The 16,245-nt window shown below is 54.3% G+C and overlaps 1 protein-coding gene across 8 annotated transcripts in view; it reads left to right on the top strand.

Moving 5' to 3' along the window:
- The window catches only part of ANKFY1 (ankyrin repeat and FYVE domain containing 1), a 79,472-nt gene that overhangs the window by 52,745 nt on the left and 10,482 nt on the right, over positions 1 to 16,245 (top strand). For all 8 annotated transcript variants that reach the window (XR_006964133.1, XM_047089882.1, XM_047089886.1 and 5 more), the window contains exons 8-19: positions 147 to 351; positions 1,399 to 1,467; positions 1,680 to 1,879; positions 6,081 to 6,178; positions 8,398 to 8,605; positions 9,501 to 9,599; positions 9,784 to 9,937; positions 10,548 to 10,716; positions 11,461 to 11,579; positions 12,438 to 12,594; positions 13,252 to 13,452; positions 14,858 to 15,034. Coding sequence is in view for 7 of the 8 variants with exons in the window: in XM_047089882.1 (XP_046945838.1) it covers positions 147 to 351; positions 1,399 to 1,467; positions 1,680 to 1,879; positions 6,081 to 6,178; positions 8,398 to 8,605; positions 9,501 to 9,599; positions 9,784 to 9,937; positions 10,548 to 10,716; positions 11,461 to 11,579; positions 12,438 to 12,594; positions 13,252 to 13,452; positions 14,858 to 15,034 (1,856 nt within the window). In the remaining variant the exon portion in view is untranslated. The remainder of the gene's footprint in view (positions 1 to 146; positions 352 to 1,398; positions 1,468 to 1,679; positions 1,880 to 6,080; positions 6,179 to 8,397; positions 8,606 to 9,500; positions 9,600 to 9,783; positions 9,938 to 10,547; positions 10,717 to 11,460; positions 11,580 to 12,437; positions 12,595 to 13,251; positions 13,453 to 14,857; positions 15,035 to 16,245) is intronic.

Consider the following 16,245-nt stretch of genomic DNA (forward strand, 5'->3'; position numbering starts at 1 on the left):
CTTTGTGATCTTGAAGGTTCTGCGTAGACATGCCCGGTGGTCCCTCTTCTTTGTCTGCGGTTCCTGACTTTCCGAGGAGTGTTGGCCAGAGTAGCTCGCCCTGGCGTTGTCGTGTGTAACCATTTTTTCTGTTGTTTCTTTTCAAGGAGATCTCTTTGCTGCCACCTTCCTCATTAAGAACGGGGCCCTGGTCAATGCCGCCACGTTGGGTGCCCAGGAGACACCGTTGCACCTTGTGGCGTTGTACAGTTCAAAGAAACACTCCGCAGACGTGATGTCGGAGATGGCCCAGATCGCAGAGGCCCTTCTGCAGGCCGGTGCCAACCCCAACATGCAAGACAGCAAGGGCAGGTTAGTGGGGTCACCGGGCTGCTCTTAGTGCTGTTTCCAGAACAGTATCTTATGACGGCACGTGACCAGCAGACAGGCTCGCTATTTAATCTGGTGTTCGTGGAAGTCCCAGACGTTGGTGTATTAGGCAGATGAGAGGCTTGACAAAGCCCAGAGGCGTCTGGGGACATTGTTTCCATGCTGGTAACCGAGGTCCATGGATTTGCAGGGGTCACTGGTCCAGCTCCTCCGTGGGCACCCTTTGCTGGCACCTGGGTCAGAACTGGCGGGGGCGCTCGGAGGGGGATGCGCACCATCTCACAGCCGTCCCCAGTGTTTCCGGGAGGTCACATTGCGGGGTTTTCCCCTCTGGTGCGTGTATCTGCCTCATGCAGCGTGGCACACAGCAGAACAGGAAAACGCGTGTGACGGATCTCACACTCAAGTAACGTGGGACTCGTGAACTCTCAGCATCGTTTGATAACTACTCTGTTTCCCCAGATGACTGCATCCTTTTTTTCTTGTGTTGATTCTTTACGTTGACTTTCCCCAGCCACAGTGAGTCTGGTGGCCGGGCCTCTGGGACAGGTGCCAGCAGCGGGTCCCCTTCAGGGCACTCGAGGGCTAAAAAGAAGCCGCTTTAATCCGTCCTGGCCTGGGATTCCGGCCTGTTGCTGCTCTGACTGTGCTTGTGTAGAACAGAGTTACAGGAAGAAAGGCATCTCTTTTCAGAATTGTGGAGGGTAGGTGGGGAAAACATGCGTACGTGTGCTAGAAACTGCTGGTGTGAGAACACGGGTAGTGAGTGAGCGTCAGCGTTTAACGGGACCATGTTTTCTGTCTCTTCCTTCTGTCGATTCTTGTCCTTCTGGCTGCCGACTGAATGGTGACAAAGAAACAAAACCATTTTCATCCTTTGACACTTAGTCGTGATTTTGGAAGGCCGTTTGCCGAGGCACAAAGGCACGCTGTTGGAGGAATGTGGGGTATCTGCTGGTGGTAGTCCGGCCTGGGGTTCTCCTGCACGGAGCCTGTTTCTGCGTTGACCCCTCTCCTTTCCCCCCGTAGGACCCCCTTACACCTGTGCATCATGGCGAGGAACGAACTCGTATTCAGTCAGTTGCTGCAGTGCAAAAGGTATGCACCAACGGCATCGAGAAGACGGTGGGGGGGGGGCGTCGTGAGTGGAAGGAATTCCCTTCAAGCGTCTTCGCCGTCTAGTGTTGTGCGTTAAGTAAAAGCAGAGTAAAAAATTGTCATTTGAGATGTGCGTGAGGAGAGAACGAGGCTGTTGGCAGCGCGGTGTCGGCGCAGGCGACGTTTGCCGTCACGTCGCTTCCCTCTTCCAGGCTGGACCTGGAGCTGAAGGACCACGAGGGCAGCACCGCCCTGTGGCTCGCGGTGCAGTACGTCACGGTGTCTCCCGACCACTCGGTGAACCCCTTCGAGGACCTCCCGGTGCTGAATGGGACGTCGTTTGACGAAAACAGCTTTGCGGCGAGACTCATCCAGCGCGGCAGCAACACCAACGCGCCCGACGCCGCGACAGGTAGAGCGTGGGCCCCGGGGCTGGGCTCGGGGCTGGAGGGGCCACGAGGCATCACGCCAGCCCTTCCGCCAGAAACTGAGCAGCTGGATGGCGTGCTGGTGCGAGTGAGGCTGTGCTTGCAACCCCAGCAAAGGCCCAGGTTGTTTTCGTGTCATCTTATGCTTTAAGAAGTTTAGCCAGGGGGCGCCCGGGTGGCTCAGTCGGTTAAGCGTCCGACTCTGGCTCAGGCCATGGTCTCACGGTTTCATGAGTTCGAGCCCCGCGTCGGGCTCTGTGCTGACAGCTCAGAGCCTGGAGCCTGTTTCGGATTCTGTGTCTCCCTCTCTCTGACCCTCCCCCGTTCATGCTTTGTCTCTCTCTGTCTCAAAAATAAATAAACGTTAAAAAAAAAAAAAAAAAGTTTAGCCAGGGGGCGCCTTTGGCTCAGGTCATGATCTCAGGGTTCGTGGGTTCGATCCCCACATCAATCCCTGTGCTGACAGCGCGGAGCCTGGAGCCTGCTTCGGATTATGGGTCTCCCTCTCTCTCTCTCTCTTCCCCTCCTCTGCTTACGCTCTGTCTCTCCTTCTCTCTCTCTCTCTCTCTCTCTCTCTGTAAATAAATAAATAAACATTAAAAAATAAAATAATAAAATAAAAGAAGTTTAGCCAGACTGCAGGTCGGTTAAGCAGAAACACTTCCATTTGTTTGGTCCGGTGAGTCTCAGAACTCCTTTTACACTCTTAGAAATTAGAGCCCAAAGAGCTTTGGTTTCAGTGGGTTGTAGCTTTGATATTTAACATGCTAGAATTAAAACTGAGAAATTTTTAAAAGGTGTATTAAGTTAGAAAATAATAAACTATTGTATGTTTAGCATATAGCATTTTTTATGAAGAATAACGTTCAAAAGAAAACAGTGACTGGCTTCTTATATCTGCATCGTTTCAGCCTTTTGACGTGTGTTGTTTTGGTTAAAGTATGTGAAGAAAACATACCCTCCCACAGTCAATGTAGGTGGAGAAGGGTGGCGTATTTTGGAGCCTTCTCAGATAATTGTGGATGGATTTCTTCAGTTCTGCAGCGAGCAGAGATCCCCAGTGAGTGTGAAGTTAACTGCCGTGTAGAATCTGAAACCAGATCAATGAACTTTTCTGGCTCTTAAGTTAAAATCCATGGTTTACTTATGCTTTGGATGGACCTTTTCTCCATATGTGATTTTATAAACGTCATGATTGAATTATTTGAAAAATTCTGGTTTGCTGACTTGAGCAGATCTTCCAAATCTTTATTTTATTTTATTTTATTTTATTTTATTTTATTATTTTTTTTAATGTTTTTTATTTTATTTTTGAGACAGAGAGAGAGCATGAACGGGGGAGGGGCAGAGAGAGAGGGAGACACAGAATCGGAAGCAGGCTCCAGGCTCTGAGCCATCAGCCCAGAGCCCGACGCGGGGCTCGAACTCACGGACCGCGAGATCGTGACCTGAGCTGAAGTCGGACGCTTAACCGACTGAGCCACCCAGGCGCCCCCCAAATCTTTATTTTAGAATCACATTTACTAATATCACTATCGATCTCATCAGGAAGGTATTCCAGTGTTGAGAAGCTGTCAAAGTAGCAGTTTTGGATAAAAGGTTTCCAAAATTCTAATATTCACTTGCAAGGTTAACTTTTATCATTTGGTACAAATACTGCCAATTGTTTCCTTAAAGAGAAAAGCATACTCCGTTTTCAGCAAAATGTCCGATACTCCTGTTTGGGTAAGCATGGTTTGCTAATCAGTCATTCTTTCACAAAGCTGGTGTAGCCTGAGGAAGACTTTAGTGTTGCAGCCCAGGCAGTGGTTCTGGGCTTTTCCTCGAGGCTCCTGTACTTCATCACACGGGGCTGGATGCAACTCCCTGCACCCTCATGATTTTGTCACAGGGATTGCGAACAGGCACTCGTTGTTGAAATTGAAGAACTTTAGTAATTTTTACTGCTCTGTCAAGGGCCATCCTGAGTGAAGTTGCTCTCGTTTTGATGGGGTCTGTGGTAGTCACCCAGGGACTGCTGCTACATTTGGGGCCCCCCCTTTATTTGTGTTCGGGTCCAGTTTGACCATCAGCAGTGCAGACGTCAGTGCAGGGGGACAAGCAAATGTCAGGGGTGGTTGTTACAGAAATAGTTTTGACCTCACGGACCCCCCGGAAGACGCGCAGGAACCCCTAGGAACCCTGAGATCACACTTTGAGAACCACTGTTTTAATGTCAATACTTCCTTGATTTGACTAAATAAATTATGGGGATTTTTAAGGAGAAGGATCCCACTGTGATCAATATTGCAATGTATAAAGCATGTGTAGGTGCCACTGATGAGGGAAACTGGCGAAGAAAAGATGGATGTTAAACAGCCCTTTCCCTGAAAGAAGTTAATAATTTAACTAAAGGCCAAATTAAAGATTTTTTTTTAAGTTTATTTATTTTTGAGAGAGAGAGGGAGAGAGAAAGCGTGCACATCCACGACCAGGGGGAGAGGCAGAAAGAGAGGGAGACATAGAATCCGAAGCAGGCTCCAGGCTCCAAGCCATCGGCACAGAGCCCGACGCGGGGCTTGACCCCACGAACCGTGAGATTGTGACTTGAGCCGAAGTCGGATGCTTAATTGACTGAGCCCCCCAGGCATCCTACTGATTTCTGATTTAATCGGAGCATCACATTATATAAGAAATTGGTTCTTTGATATTTAGGACTTGAACGTTAGGTTCTTACAGATCTGGTTTTTACAGAAGCGTGACATGTACTTGGAAAGAAGCATCTTTTCATTGTGGGTGCACCGTGCTCTGTTTATGTGCGTGCATCAGGCTTGTTCATCATGCTGTGTGAATCATACACAGTAACTGACTAACTTTTGGACTGCTTGACCTATCAGTTTTGGGAATATATTAAAATTCTTCATCGTGATTATGGGTTTATCTGTTGTCTTGCTAGTTCTGTCAATACTTTATTCTTTGAGTTTTAGTACAAGTTCAGGGTTATTTTTCCTTTGTTCCATTTTTCAGTATGCGTAGAATGGCTGGCCTTAGTGCACTGTTCCTCAGCATTTCTTATGTGTCAGCAGTCGAAGGTCATCTTTGTTCGATAGGGAGGCCATGTTTACGTCTTGTGTGTGCCAGAAGGACTATAGGGCGCTTGTTAGGGTCTCTGGGTTAGGATGGCTCATGCCTGGGGTGGAGGCACACTCTCCCTGAGAGACAAGGGAAAACAGTATGAAAACAGTGTTTGTCCCATTTCTTTACCTATTTTTAGTCCTGGAGTTTAATTTGAGTTTTCAAATAGCATAGCTTGGGACACCTGAGTGGCTCAGTTGGTTAAGCGTCTGACCTCAGCTTGGGTCATGATCTCACAGTCTGTGTGTTCGAGCACCGCATTGGGCTCACTGCTGTAGGCACAGAGCCTGGAGCCTGCTTCAGATCCTCTGTCTCCCTCTCTCTCTCTGCCCCTCCCCCACTCGCGCTCTCCCTGTCTCTTTCTCTCTCAAAAATAAATACATATTAAAAAAAAAAAATTCAAAGAGCATAGCTGTAGAACACGATACTTTGTATTTATCCAAAAAGGAAGAGGATTTTAATAGAGAGACACTGCCTTGGGGCTAAAACCATTTCACGAGGGAAAGAAGAAGAGAATTTTGCTCCTTTCTAAGATTCTTGTTTATAAGACAATGCTGAACAAAACATTTCTAAGCAAAGAACAAATACGTTTAAGGCCTTAGGAATAAAAGGACGTTTTCTGGTAGAACAGCAGCTCACAAGGTCTTCAAAGTGGTCATTCTAAGCCCAGAGGTTCTCAGACAGCTGCCCCCCGCCCCCGACATTTGGTGACATCTGTAGACATGTTTGCCTATTACAGCAAGGTCGGGGATGCTGTTGGCATCTAGTTGTCGTACAGTGTGCCGGACAGACCCCTGACAACAAAGAGCTGTACCTGGCCCAAAACGTCAGGAGCGTTGCTGTTGAGACCTTGGCGGGAGACGTAGCTTCCCTCCGGTCCTGGTGGCGTCTGGAGGACAGCTCTGGGAAGAATGAGCGTCTCCTGACGGCCAGACCGAGCCTCTGCTCCTCCCAGGCCCACGCAGTGTCTGCGTCCACCTGTAGAGAGGGCCTGTGTGGACTTCCCACGTGGGCTCGTCAGTTGTGGAAGGTGGCGAGGAAGGGCTTGTGTCTCTGCCCGTTGTCTCCCAGGGAACTGCTTACTACAGCGGGCGGCCGAAGCAGGGAACGAGGCAGCGGCTCTTTTCCTGGCAACCAGCGGAGCCCACGTCAACCACAGAAACAAGTGGGTAAGTGTGACGCCGCAGCCCTGTGGTCTGTGGAAGGAGTGGCAGTGGTGGATGTGTAGGGAAAAAAAGCGTCTGTTTTTTAGTTTGTGTGACATGCACTTGGTGCAAAAGCCAGGGTGAAACAGGTGTTTTAGCCCCAAATATTGGTTGGTTGATTCATTCAGCAGCCGTTTGCTAAGCATTTGTGGAACGTCGGGTCCTAAAGTAGATCCCGTGGACCTGGTGGTCTAGTAGAGAGTAACAGACACGTGCACAGAAACTGGCCACAAATGCATCTCCGTGATTTACGCGCTTTGCGTTTGGAGTCTGCTCTGTGAGTGCGCGTTTAGTCTGTGTCTCGGGGTGGGACCGCACGCTCTGCTCGCAACAGGGCCTCGGGGTGAGGCCCCTTCTCATCTTGCCTGCGTGATCTTCGGCTTTGTGAGCTTCTGTTTCCTCATTTGTGAGGTGGGCTTCATGCTGATGTCACGGGGTGCGGATTAGCACGCTCTCTGGGACGCTGGAGACCACGTGATGTTGTTTTCACTTTGCCATTTTCATGTAGGGAGGCTGTGCTTGTCTGTGAGGCCACATTTATTTCGTGTCTACTTTGTGTTCAGAGCTTTGGGGATATCAGCCCTTTTAACCTGAGAGTGGATCTGGACGTTTTTGGCACCCACAAATCCCTCATTTCAGGGCAGAGAACATTGAGGTTCCAAGAGGCTCCGTGGCTCTCGACAACGGAGCCGGTATGAAGACTCGGGTCCAGGGTGGAAGGGTGCATGTGGTCTTAGCTGCGCCGGGAAGGCAACGGGCAGTCGGCCTGAACGGGAGACCCACCGAGGTGTCTCGAAGCACAGGGAGATGGCAGCCCGCTCCCCCCACCATTAAACCTGCTCACCTCTGTGCCCCTGCATCTGCACACAGCCTGCTCTCCAGCCGCATGGCGTGTCCGAGTGCAGTGGTGGCCTTCTTGACTTTGCTTCTGCCATCATGTGTCTCTGTGTCTCTGTCTCTTCCTGCATCGTCATGTGCCTGCTGTCCACTCCTGATAGCGCACAGTCATGCCCTGTGCCCCAGCTTTACAAAATCCTTTCTGGAGCTCACACGGTCTGCCAGCTGTCCCTTGTCTGGTGCCCTTCGTAGCAAAACTGGGAGAACCCTAAGATGCGCCAGGAGAGACCCGCCTTGAAAGCAAGTGAGCGTGACATCGGAGAAGGGTCTGGAACGCTGGTTGAGTTCTTTGGACTTAATCCTGTGGGAAGAGAAGACCCACGTGAAGGGTTTTGAGTAGACTGGTGGTGTGGTCATTTGAGTTGAGAGAGCCTACTGGGAAGCTGGCGGGCCGGGCGCACCGCTGAAGTCGAGGCCGGGGCCCCTGAGAGTCATCTGGACCGGGAACGACCTGTCCTGACCTCAGACGCTGAATGTGGCGGCACAGAGACCGCGTGCAGAGGAGATGCAGAATTGCACTCCTACCGGCTGTGGCTTTCAGAAGCAGGGGCCGCAGAGGTGGGGAAGCTCTTGGGCCCACAGAGGGAGAGAGGATTTTGCCAGGAGGAGGGACTGCCTTGGGGACAGTGATTTCCATGATGTTCTTTGGGGGGGGGGATAGTTGGGCAGTGGGGGCAGGGCACGAGAGGAAACTTGTCACATACGTTCCTGTCCTTTTGAATATGGAATCAAGTATGTGTAAGGCCAACCTGAAATTTTTTAATTTTAAGAAGTGCGAGAAGGAGGTCTGGATGAGAGTTCGAGATGGGGCTGACGTGAGCCGGTCAGAAAAACCGGTGGGGAAGGGGGGGGCCACGGGGCGTGGTGGTCAGACTGGTGGCTCTGTCACCGCAGGGCTGTGGTCCCGGCTCTTCCAGCCTCCGTGGGGCTTATTTCCGCGGCGCTTGGAGGTCGTCTGTTGCTGTCGTTTAATTAGTTGTGTCTATAATTAGCCAGATAGTTACAAACACAGAGTGAAGGGCGGCTAATTAAGAAGGTCATCGGACAACAGGAAGCACAAGGCTGTTTGGAGGGCACAGGGGAAGACACTAAAGAAACAAAGGGCGATGGCACAGGGATGGGAGGGACAGACCAGGCGTGTGACGAGTCACAGCTGGTGACAGGATGGGCCCGGGGCTGTGGCTGCCCCGGGGACCTGGGTCTCGGCACACACAGGCTGTCTTCAGCCCTCTGACGGAAACCCCCGGCACGAGTGTGCCCTGAGTGGGCCGTTTGCTTCCGTCCAGGGAGAAACCCCGTTGCACACGGCCTGTCGGCACGGGCTGGCCAGCCTCACCGCGGAGCTCCTGCAGCAGGGGGCCAACCCCAACCTGCAGACCGAGGAGGCCGCGTCCCCGGCCGGCTCAGGGGACGGCGTCTACCTGCAGACCCCATTGCACATGGCGATTGCCTACAACCATCCGGACGTGGTGTCTGTCATCCTGGAGCAGAAAGGTAGGCAGCTGGGGACTGCCTCTCTCCTTGACCTTGAACAGTAGGTGTTGCGTCGTCAGTTGCGGAGTTGATGTTCCTTCCAGCTGTGGGTTTTCTTACTGCAGATCCTCTCAGGTCAAACCGGAGAAGCGCGCAGTCTGGCTCCCGATGGCTGTGTTTCCCCGTGTGCGTTTTCGGGATGGGGCCCGCCCGGTCCGGCTCTTAGGTTATGGTGTTAGAGTCTTGGACTGCTTTCTCTCTTATGTTGGGTGTTTTCCCAAAGCTTTGCCTCGGCGTGAGCAGTGTCCAGGGACGCCCCGGCCGCAGGTCCCGCACGAGCTGGTTGGTGCTCCGTGTGCCTCAGTCTCCCTGGCAGGCGGGCCAGGGGAGCCCCTGGACGGGGAGGCCCGCTTCCCTCAGGAGGTCATCCCCAGGTTCTCTTCTTTCCTGCCCCGAAACCTGTCTTACTCTTGCCTGCGTCCTTGTCAAGGCCAGCAGTTTTTAGCCGCGTGCTTGTGGACAGAAGTGGGACTCTGGATAGAATGTACTTTTTTCTTAGTCCTCCCAGCAGTTCTAAGGTGGTAGGAGTTATGCGTCAGGGGAACGTTGCTGGGTGTTGTTTTGAGCCTCTTGTCAGCAGTCAGGTAGCACGTGTGTGTTTTCATAGCAGCGTTTTCCTTTTGAGAAGGTACAGTATCTTAAGCTTTAAAACCCTTATTTTCCCCATAAGCTTTGCTCGAAAACACCAGGTTTCTGGCTTCCACTCCCCAGCAGATTTATGAATTCTCTTTGTGGACAGGTGATTGTGTCACAGCCAGTCAGTCAGCTGGAAAGTGAACTCTTAACTGTCTTGAGTTCTTTAAATGTGATCCGTGGGATGGTGAAATCCAGTGTTCTTTTCCTTTAAACATTTTAGCTAATGCGCTTCATGCTACCAACAACTTGCAAATCATTCCGGATTTCAGCCTCAAGGATTCCCGAGACCAGACTGTGCTGGGCCTGGCATTATGGACCGGTAAGGGGAATCAGAGCTGCCCAACCCTGGCCAGAGGGGAGGGGCGGGGAGCGTGAGGGCTGAGCCTGTACCGCCTGGTGGAAAACCGGCCTTGAGAAGTCGAGGGGGCGTGTTCGTTGCAGGGACACGTTGAGGGAGTGGGGAGCGCTGAGCCTGGGTCCGTTGGGGCCTGTCTGTTTCCCAGGCATGCACACGATCGCAGCCCAGCTGCTGGGTTCCGGCGCTTGCATCAACGACGCCATGTCGGACGGGCAGACCTTGCTGCACATGGCCATGCAGCGGCAGGACAGCCGGAGCGCGCTCTTCCTCCTGGAGCACCAGGCAGACATAAACGTCAGGTGGGTTGGGACCGCCCTCTCTGCCGCAGCACCCCAGCCATCTCGTTGACCCGTGGGGTGGCGACTCCTGCACATACTGCACAAAGCTCATTAAAAGAACAGTCTAGAAGCAGTTGTTCAGATGGGGATTTCGTATATAACCGAGAACATTCCAACAAATGAGCTGTCAAAAAGGCTTGCGGGGAAAATGCGGAGTTAAGTTGGCGTTGGTTTTGTGTTCTCGAAAGGAGCATATCTTTATCTCCAACGTCAGGTGACCCTGAATGACTGAGTGGTAAAAGAAGGGTTTTGTCACGTGGGCAGCTGGGGTGGCGTTTTATTGAGATGCCGCTGGGAGCAGCTGTGTGCTCGAGAGGTTTCGGCACCCTTGGGAGGGGGTGGTCAGCTATCTTCCTGGTGCAAGAAGGGGCGTGGCTCTACTTCCTAAGAGGCAGGCGGGGCAGACGATGCCGCCGACAGGCCCAATTGCCGAATTGCCGTGAAAGCACATTAGCGTGAGTGAAGGGGTTTGGGGGACCCAGCGGGTTCTGGCGTCTGGGACGCCCACAGGGGCAGGGTGCTCATCCGAGTCCAGCTACAGACGTGCGTCTAGGTGTGCATGTCCTCGCAGGACTCAGGATGGGGAGACGGCCCTTCAGCTGGCCATCAGGAACCAGCTCCCACTCGTCGTGGACGCCATATGCACGCGTGGAGCGGACATGTCCGTGCCAGATGAGAAGGGGAACCCCCCGCTGTGGCTCGCGCTGGCGAACCATCTGGAGGACATCGCATCCACCCTGGTGAGACCAGCTCAACTTTAGCCTCTGTTTACAAGTGGGGACGTTTCGTGTCAGAGACTCGTTTGGTGTCTGCAGAGTGGTGGCAGAGCGAGAGGTCTGTGAGCCGCAACCTGGGTCGGGGGCGAGCGGTTGAAAGTCCCGTGTAAGACACTGGGGAGTTCGGCGTCCTCTGGGCCAGCGCTGGTTTTTAGGCTGTCTTTGTGGGAACTGCCTCCAAACAGCCAGAGAGCGGAGGCGTCTCCCCAGGAGTCTTCTCCTGAGAGGGTACCTGGTGTGGGCTGCCCTTGCTCTCACCACGGCGATAAGTCCCCAGACCTCTGGTTTGCCTCCCTTGCTCGGAGGACAGGCCCCAGGAAGGCCTCACTGAGCTTTTCTGAGATGACGTTAAGGGATCGTGCACCTGTCACGGGATGACCTTTTCATTGCAGGTGTGTTGCCAGGGGCGGGGTAGCTGGTGTTTTCTGTCCCTCCTGGGACACGGCTCTCGAGGACACTGATAAACCTGTCTGTCTCATATTTCCCAAACCCGTCTCACAGGACCTGCTGTAAGAACTTGCACAGAGCACGTTTTAATGAGTGTTTGTAGGACTAACGAATGATACAGACTAAAGTCATCGGCAGCCAATTATCCACTGTATCGTGCCTGAAACCATGCATGTGATGGGGTACATAGAGAGTTCAGAGATGGTAATAAAATCTTTGACTTTACTGGCAGTCTTTGTGAGTAACGTGCGTTTTCTGCAGGTCAGACACGGTTGTGATGCCACGTGCTGGGGCCCAGGGCCGGGCGGCTGCCTTCAGACACTCCTGCACAGGGCCATCGACGAGAACGACGAGTCTACTGCCTGCTTTCTTATTCGAAGGTCTGAGAGGCCCACATGTCCCCTCGTGCCTTCTTACTGCGGCCAGCCCTCCTCTCATTTCATCCGGCTGCAGTCCTGGCAGGCCCGGCAGGCCTTGGCTGGTCTGACTTCCCCGGCTAAGGCTGTCAGGGGTCACTGCCCTGTCAAGCCAGCCGGTTAAGGGAACTTGAGTCCCTTGCGAGGAGAGGGGCTTGTGTGCCCATATAACAGAGACAGGAAGTTGAGCCAGCTTCCCGCTCGGGGGGCCACAGAGGCTCCCGTAGTCCAGTCAGACCAGTTGACACGGTGCGGCCAGGAGGCCGGGGTGGAGGAAACCAGATGGCCTCTGCAGGACCCCACCTAGTGCATGAACCCCGGGAGGCCCATGGCTCACCCAGAGTGAAGCATGTGTGGAAGGGACCTTTAGAGCAGTGCTTCTCAAAGGTTATTGATGTTTTACTTTTTCACTTCAGTTTTTTTAGAGAGAGAGCAAGCATGAGTGGGGGGAGAGGAGTAGCGGGAGAGAGAGAAAATCTTAAGCGGGGCTTGATCCCACAGCCCTGGGATCACGACCTGAGCTGAAATCAAGAGTCAGACGCTCAACTGACTGAGCCCCCCCTCCCCCCCCCCCCCCAGCACCCCGTTTCTCAAATTTTAAATGCATACGAATCTCCTGGGGAGCTTTTAGGAGTTCTGCTGCCCAGGCTGCCCCCAAGACCGAAAAGGAAATCCAGGGGGGTGGGGCCCAGCGTTCAGTATCTGGGGGCAGCAGCGTGTCTGTTGGATTGTGTGAGGCCGCTGCTGTGACATTTACCAGCTTGCCCTCGGCTGCCTCGGGAGCCTGCTCTTGAAGCCTGCCTTTCATCCCCCTGCTTTCAGCGGCTGCGACGTGAACAGTCCCAGACAGCCCGGTGCTGATGGAGAAGGGGAGGAGGAGGCCAGAGACGGGCAAACGCCCTTGCATTTGGCAGCTTCCTGGGGGCTGGAAGAGACGGTGCAGTGTCTTCTGGAATTTGGTGCCAGTGTAAACACACAGGTATGGAGAGTGTCCTTCTCGGGAGGTAGATGCTGAGCCCAGAATTCGGGAAATCTCCGAAGGCCGGGGGCCTCGCAGACTCTGGGTCCTGGGCCTCGGCTTGGCCACAGGTGGGGCTAAGGGACACACGGAGGGGACGACTTCCTCTGGGTCGTGCACCCTGCCCAGGAATTGTAAGGGTTTCAGGTGAAGACTCCCACTTTGTGCCTTTGTTCTTTCTGTAGCACGAGAAGGATTTCTTCAGTCAGCTTTTCTTTGCCTTTTATCTCCGTCGGTCATATGTTTCCGTTGAGTTTGTCCTAGTCTCCAGCTGAGCACTGTGTTTAGGAGAATGTTCCAGTAGCTCAGTTGAGCCCCCGTGAGTTATGTGTCCTGGCCTGTGGGGGATGACATTTGCTGCCCTGCAGCCAGAGAGGAAGTGGGGTAACTTAGAGGCGGGCTGACCACGCGTCTTCTAAACGAAGTGTGTCTGTGCCCCGGGTCACTGGAGCATGGGGTCGTGACAGCGGCCTGCAGTCTTCTCTGGGCCTGGCCTCTTTGAAAGTTCATTTCCAACACAAGGTGGCAGCATTGAATCCCAGAACCCAGTTCCGTCCGAAAGTTCTTCTCCTTCGTGCTTCTCCCAGGTCCCCTTTCGTTTGTGCCTTGTCCCCACAGGATGCGGAAGGAAGGGCACCTGTCCACGTGGCCATCAGCAACCAGCACAGTGTCATCATTCAGTTGCTGATCTCCCACCCTGACGTCCGCCTCAGTGTCCGCGACAGACAGGGGCTGACCCCCTTTGCCTGCGCCATGACGTACAAGAACAACCGGGCGGCCGAGGCCATCCTGAAGCGAGAGCCTGGGGCTGCCGAGCAGGTGAGGGACCCGCACCCAGTGCCCTGCCTGGCGCCCGAGCTCAGCAGGACCTGTTACGTGGAGACTAAACAGAAGCCCCCTGCCACACGGGTCCCTCACACGTGAAGACCTTTGTGTTGAAATTACACTCCCTTCCCTTGAGGTCTGGCCGTTCAGACAGCCTGTCGGTACCTGTGAGATTTGGTGCTCTGCCCTGTGTGCCTGCCGCGTGGTGGTACCACACGCACAGGGAGGTTGCAGGTGGCCCTGCCCTGGCCGAGGAATTCTGTGGTGTCGTACGTGACGTCGTGCGTGCCTCTGCCTGGTCCCAGGGCCCTAGGAGTGGGTGTCTTGCCAAGATCTGAACGGGGCTCGGGCTGTTGCTGTGACGTCGGGGCAGCTCTCTGGGGGGAAGGTGTCTGAGGACTTGTCATCGTCCGGCTGAGCAGGCTTGGGCCTGACCTTGTCGGTGGGTCTCTAGCGGGTGCTGGGCCTGGCTGGTGACCTGCTGCCCTGGGGGCGGGGCGGGTGGGACGTGGCCCCTCCGCCCCGGCCCCCGGCAGGTCCGAGGCGGGACTGGGGTCTCTGTTGGCCTGGAGAGCACCGCCAAGTTCACGAGTAAGCCCCCGATGACAGTGAGGTGGAACCAAGCGAAATCGTCTCCAGCACCGGCGTCTCCGTGGGACGGACCTGTGTGGCTACTGGCCTCACCCCTGCTCGGGTGGTGTTGGGTGCTCTCTCGTGCCCCGTGTGACACGGGCCCCGTAGCTGAGTCCTTGGGAGACATGCTGCTTGTGTCGGTCAGCAGCCCGTACTGGGGTCGCACGTGTGTGAGGCGTGGGTGTGGGGTGCTGCTGCCCCTCACGGCGCCCCACGTGCTCACACTGACCCACAGCTCCTGTCTGCCCCGTGTCCGCAGAGCAAAGTCTGTAGCATACGGCTGGCCTGTCCCCCATAGCGTGTCGTCTCCTGCAGCTCCGTGAACAGGAAACTTTCCAAAACCGCTCAGGGGTCAGGCTGGTGTTGCAGTTGTGGCTCTAGGGTGCTGGGTGCTTGTCCCGCCAGAGCGGTGGGGGGCAGGGGGGCTCCCAAGGCGGGTCTCTGCCTTTGCCCCTCCTGGAGCACCCCTTCCTCCTTCCGTCCCGCACGTGGTCTCTTTCTTAACATTCCGAATCCATACTTTCTGCTGCCGGAGGATGCCAGGGCTCCCTGTCCCCTGCCAGGGGGGTGTGGCCATGCACACATAGTCGGGCACACGCGTGTGCAGACAGGGTCTGTGGTGTGTGTGTGTGTGGCGTGTGTGGCGTGTGTGCCATGTTGGGTATTGGGAGGGAGCCTCCTGGAGCCGAGGGGTGGCCACACTGGCACGTCTCCCGTGGCCAGCACAGCTCGCAGGTGGTCAGCAGGCTCCCGCTTGTTGCCTTAGGTGGATAACAAGGGCCGGAATTTTCTTCATGTGGCAGTCCAGAACTCTGATATTGAAAGCGTCCTGTTCCTGATCAGCGTCCAGGCTAATGTGAATTCCAGAGTCCAGGACGCCTCCAAGCTGACCCCTTTGCACCTTGCTGTCCAAGCAGGTTCAGAGATTATCGTCCGCAACCTGGTAAGTGTCCCCGAAACGTTGCATGCAACACGTGGACCGCACGTGTCGTGGTGCGTGCGGAAGCTCTCGTCACAGGCGTTTGGCCAGGTTTTGTGAGAGGCCAGCACGACTTTGGGGAACTAAGCCGGTGCCCTCGGGGAGAGCAGCTGTGTCGGTGGGCAGAGTGTCCTCAGAGCCCAGCAGGCAGCTTGTGCAGGCAGGTGCTGGCGTGAGGCCTCGACGGAAGGCAGGACTTGGGTGGCCGCAGGCGGGCTGCGGCATGGGCCGGGGGCCGGGCAGTGAGGGGCGGGGCTGCAGGACCGGCCTGAAGTGGACAGGCCATCGGTGCACCCTGGAGCGTCCCAGCTGTGCAGTGCGAGGTGGGGTTCCGGTCCCGACTCCGGAGGCGGCTCCCTCTCGCGGAGGTCAGAAGCAGGCCCAGATTGTCAAAGTTAAGGTGGTGGCTGGGTCGGTTGGCTGGTTTGTGTGACAGAAAAGGTGTTTTAAAGCTTTTTTACAGTATATGCAGTAAGCTTTCTTCTCTATCAAAAAGAAAACAACCGTGTTTTTCCTTTGGATGAACACGTAGATGTGGAATTACTGGATCGGATAGTTACTCTGCCTCTAACGTGTGGAGGAGCCTCCACACTGTTCAGTTTGCGTTCCCAGCAGCGGCACATGACGGTCCCTGCCCACGTCCTCGCTCACGGTCAGACTTTCTCGTGTTGTGGGTTCAGTCATTTTGAGGTGACAGCTAACCGTGGTTTTGATATGCGCTTCCCTGATGATGAGCGATGGGGAGCATCTCTGTTCGCCTGTCGGCCGTCTGTGTGTCCTCTCTGGAGGAATGTCTGTCCAGTTCTTCTGCCTGTTTTTAAATTGTATTTGGTGGGTTTTTTTGCTGTTGAAATGTATATAGAGAGAGATAGAGAGAGAGAGAGAGAGAGCGTGTGCGGGCGCATACAAGCAGGGGAGGGGGAGAGAGAGAAGCCCAAGCAGGCTCCATGCTCTGCACAGAGCCCAGTGCAGGGCTTGATCCCACAACCTTGGGATCAGGACCTGATCTGAAATCAAGAGCCGGATGCCTAACCGACTGAGCCCCCCAAGTGCCTCTGTTTGTTTTTGTTTTTGTTTGCTATTGAGTTGCAGTGAGTTATGTATTTTGGATATTAGCCCCTTAGCAGATACATGATTTGCAAATATTTTCTTCCATTCAGCAGATTGTGCCTTTT

The sequence above is a fragment of the Lynx rufus genome, unplaced genomic scaffold (genome assembly GCF_022079265.1).
Source record: "Lynx rufus isolate CCGP_SWC_20201006 ecotype Redwood Valley unplaced genomic scaffold, mLynRuf1.p SCAF_28, whole genome shotgun sequence".
NCBI lineage: Eukaryota > Metazoa > Chordata > Mammalia > Carnivora > Felidae > Lynx > Lynx rufus.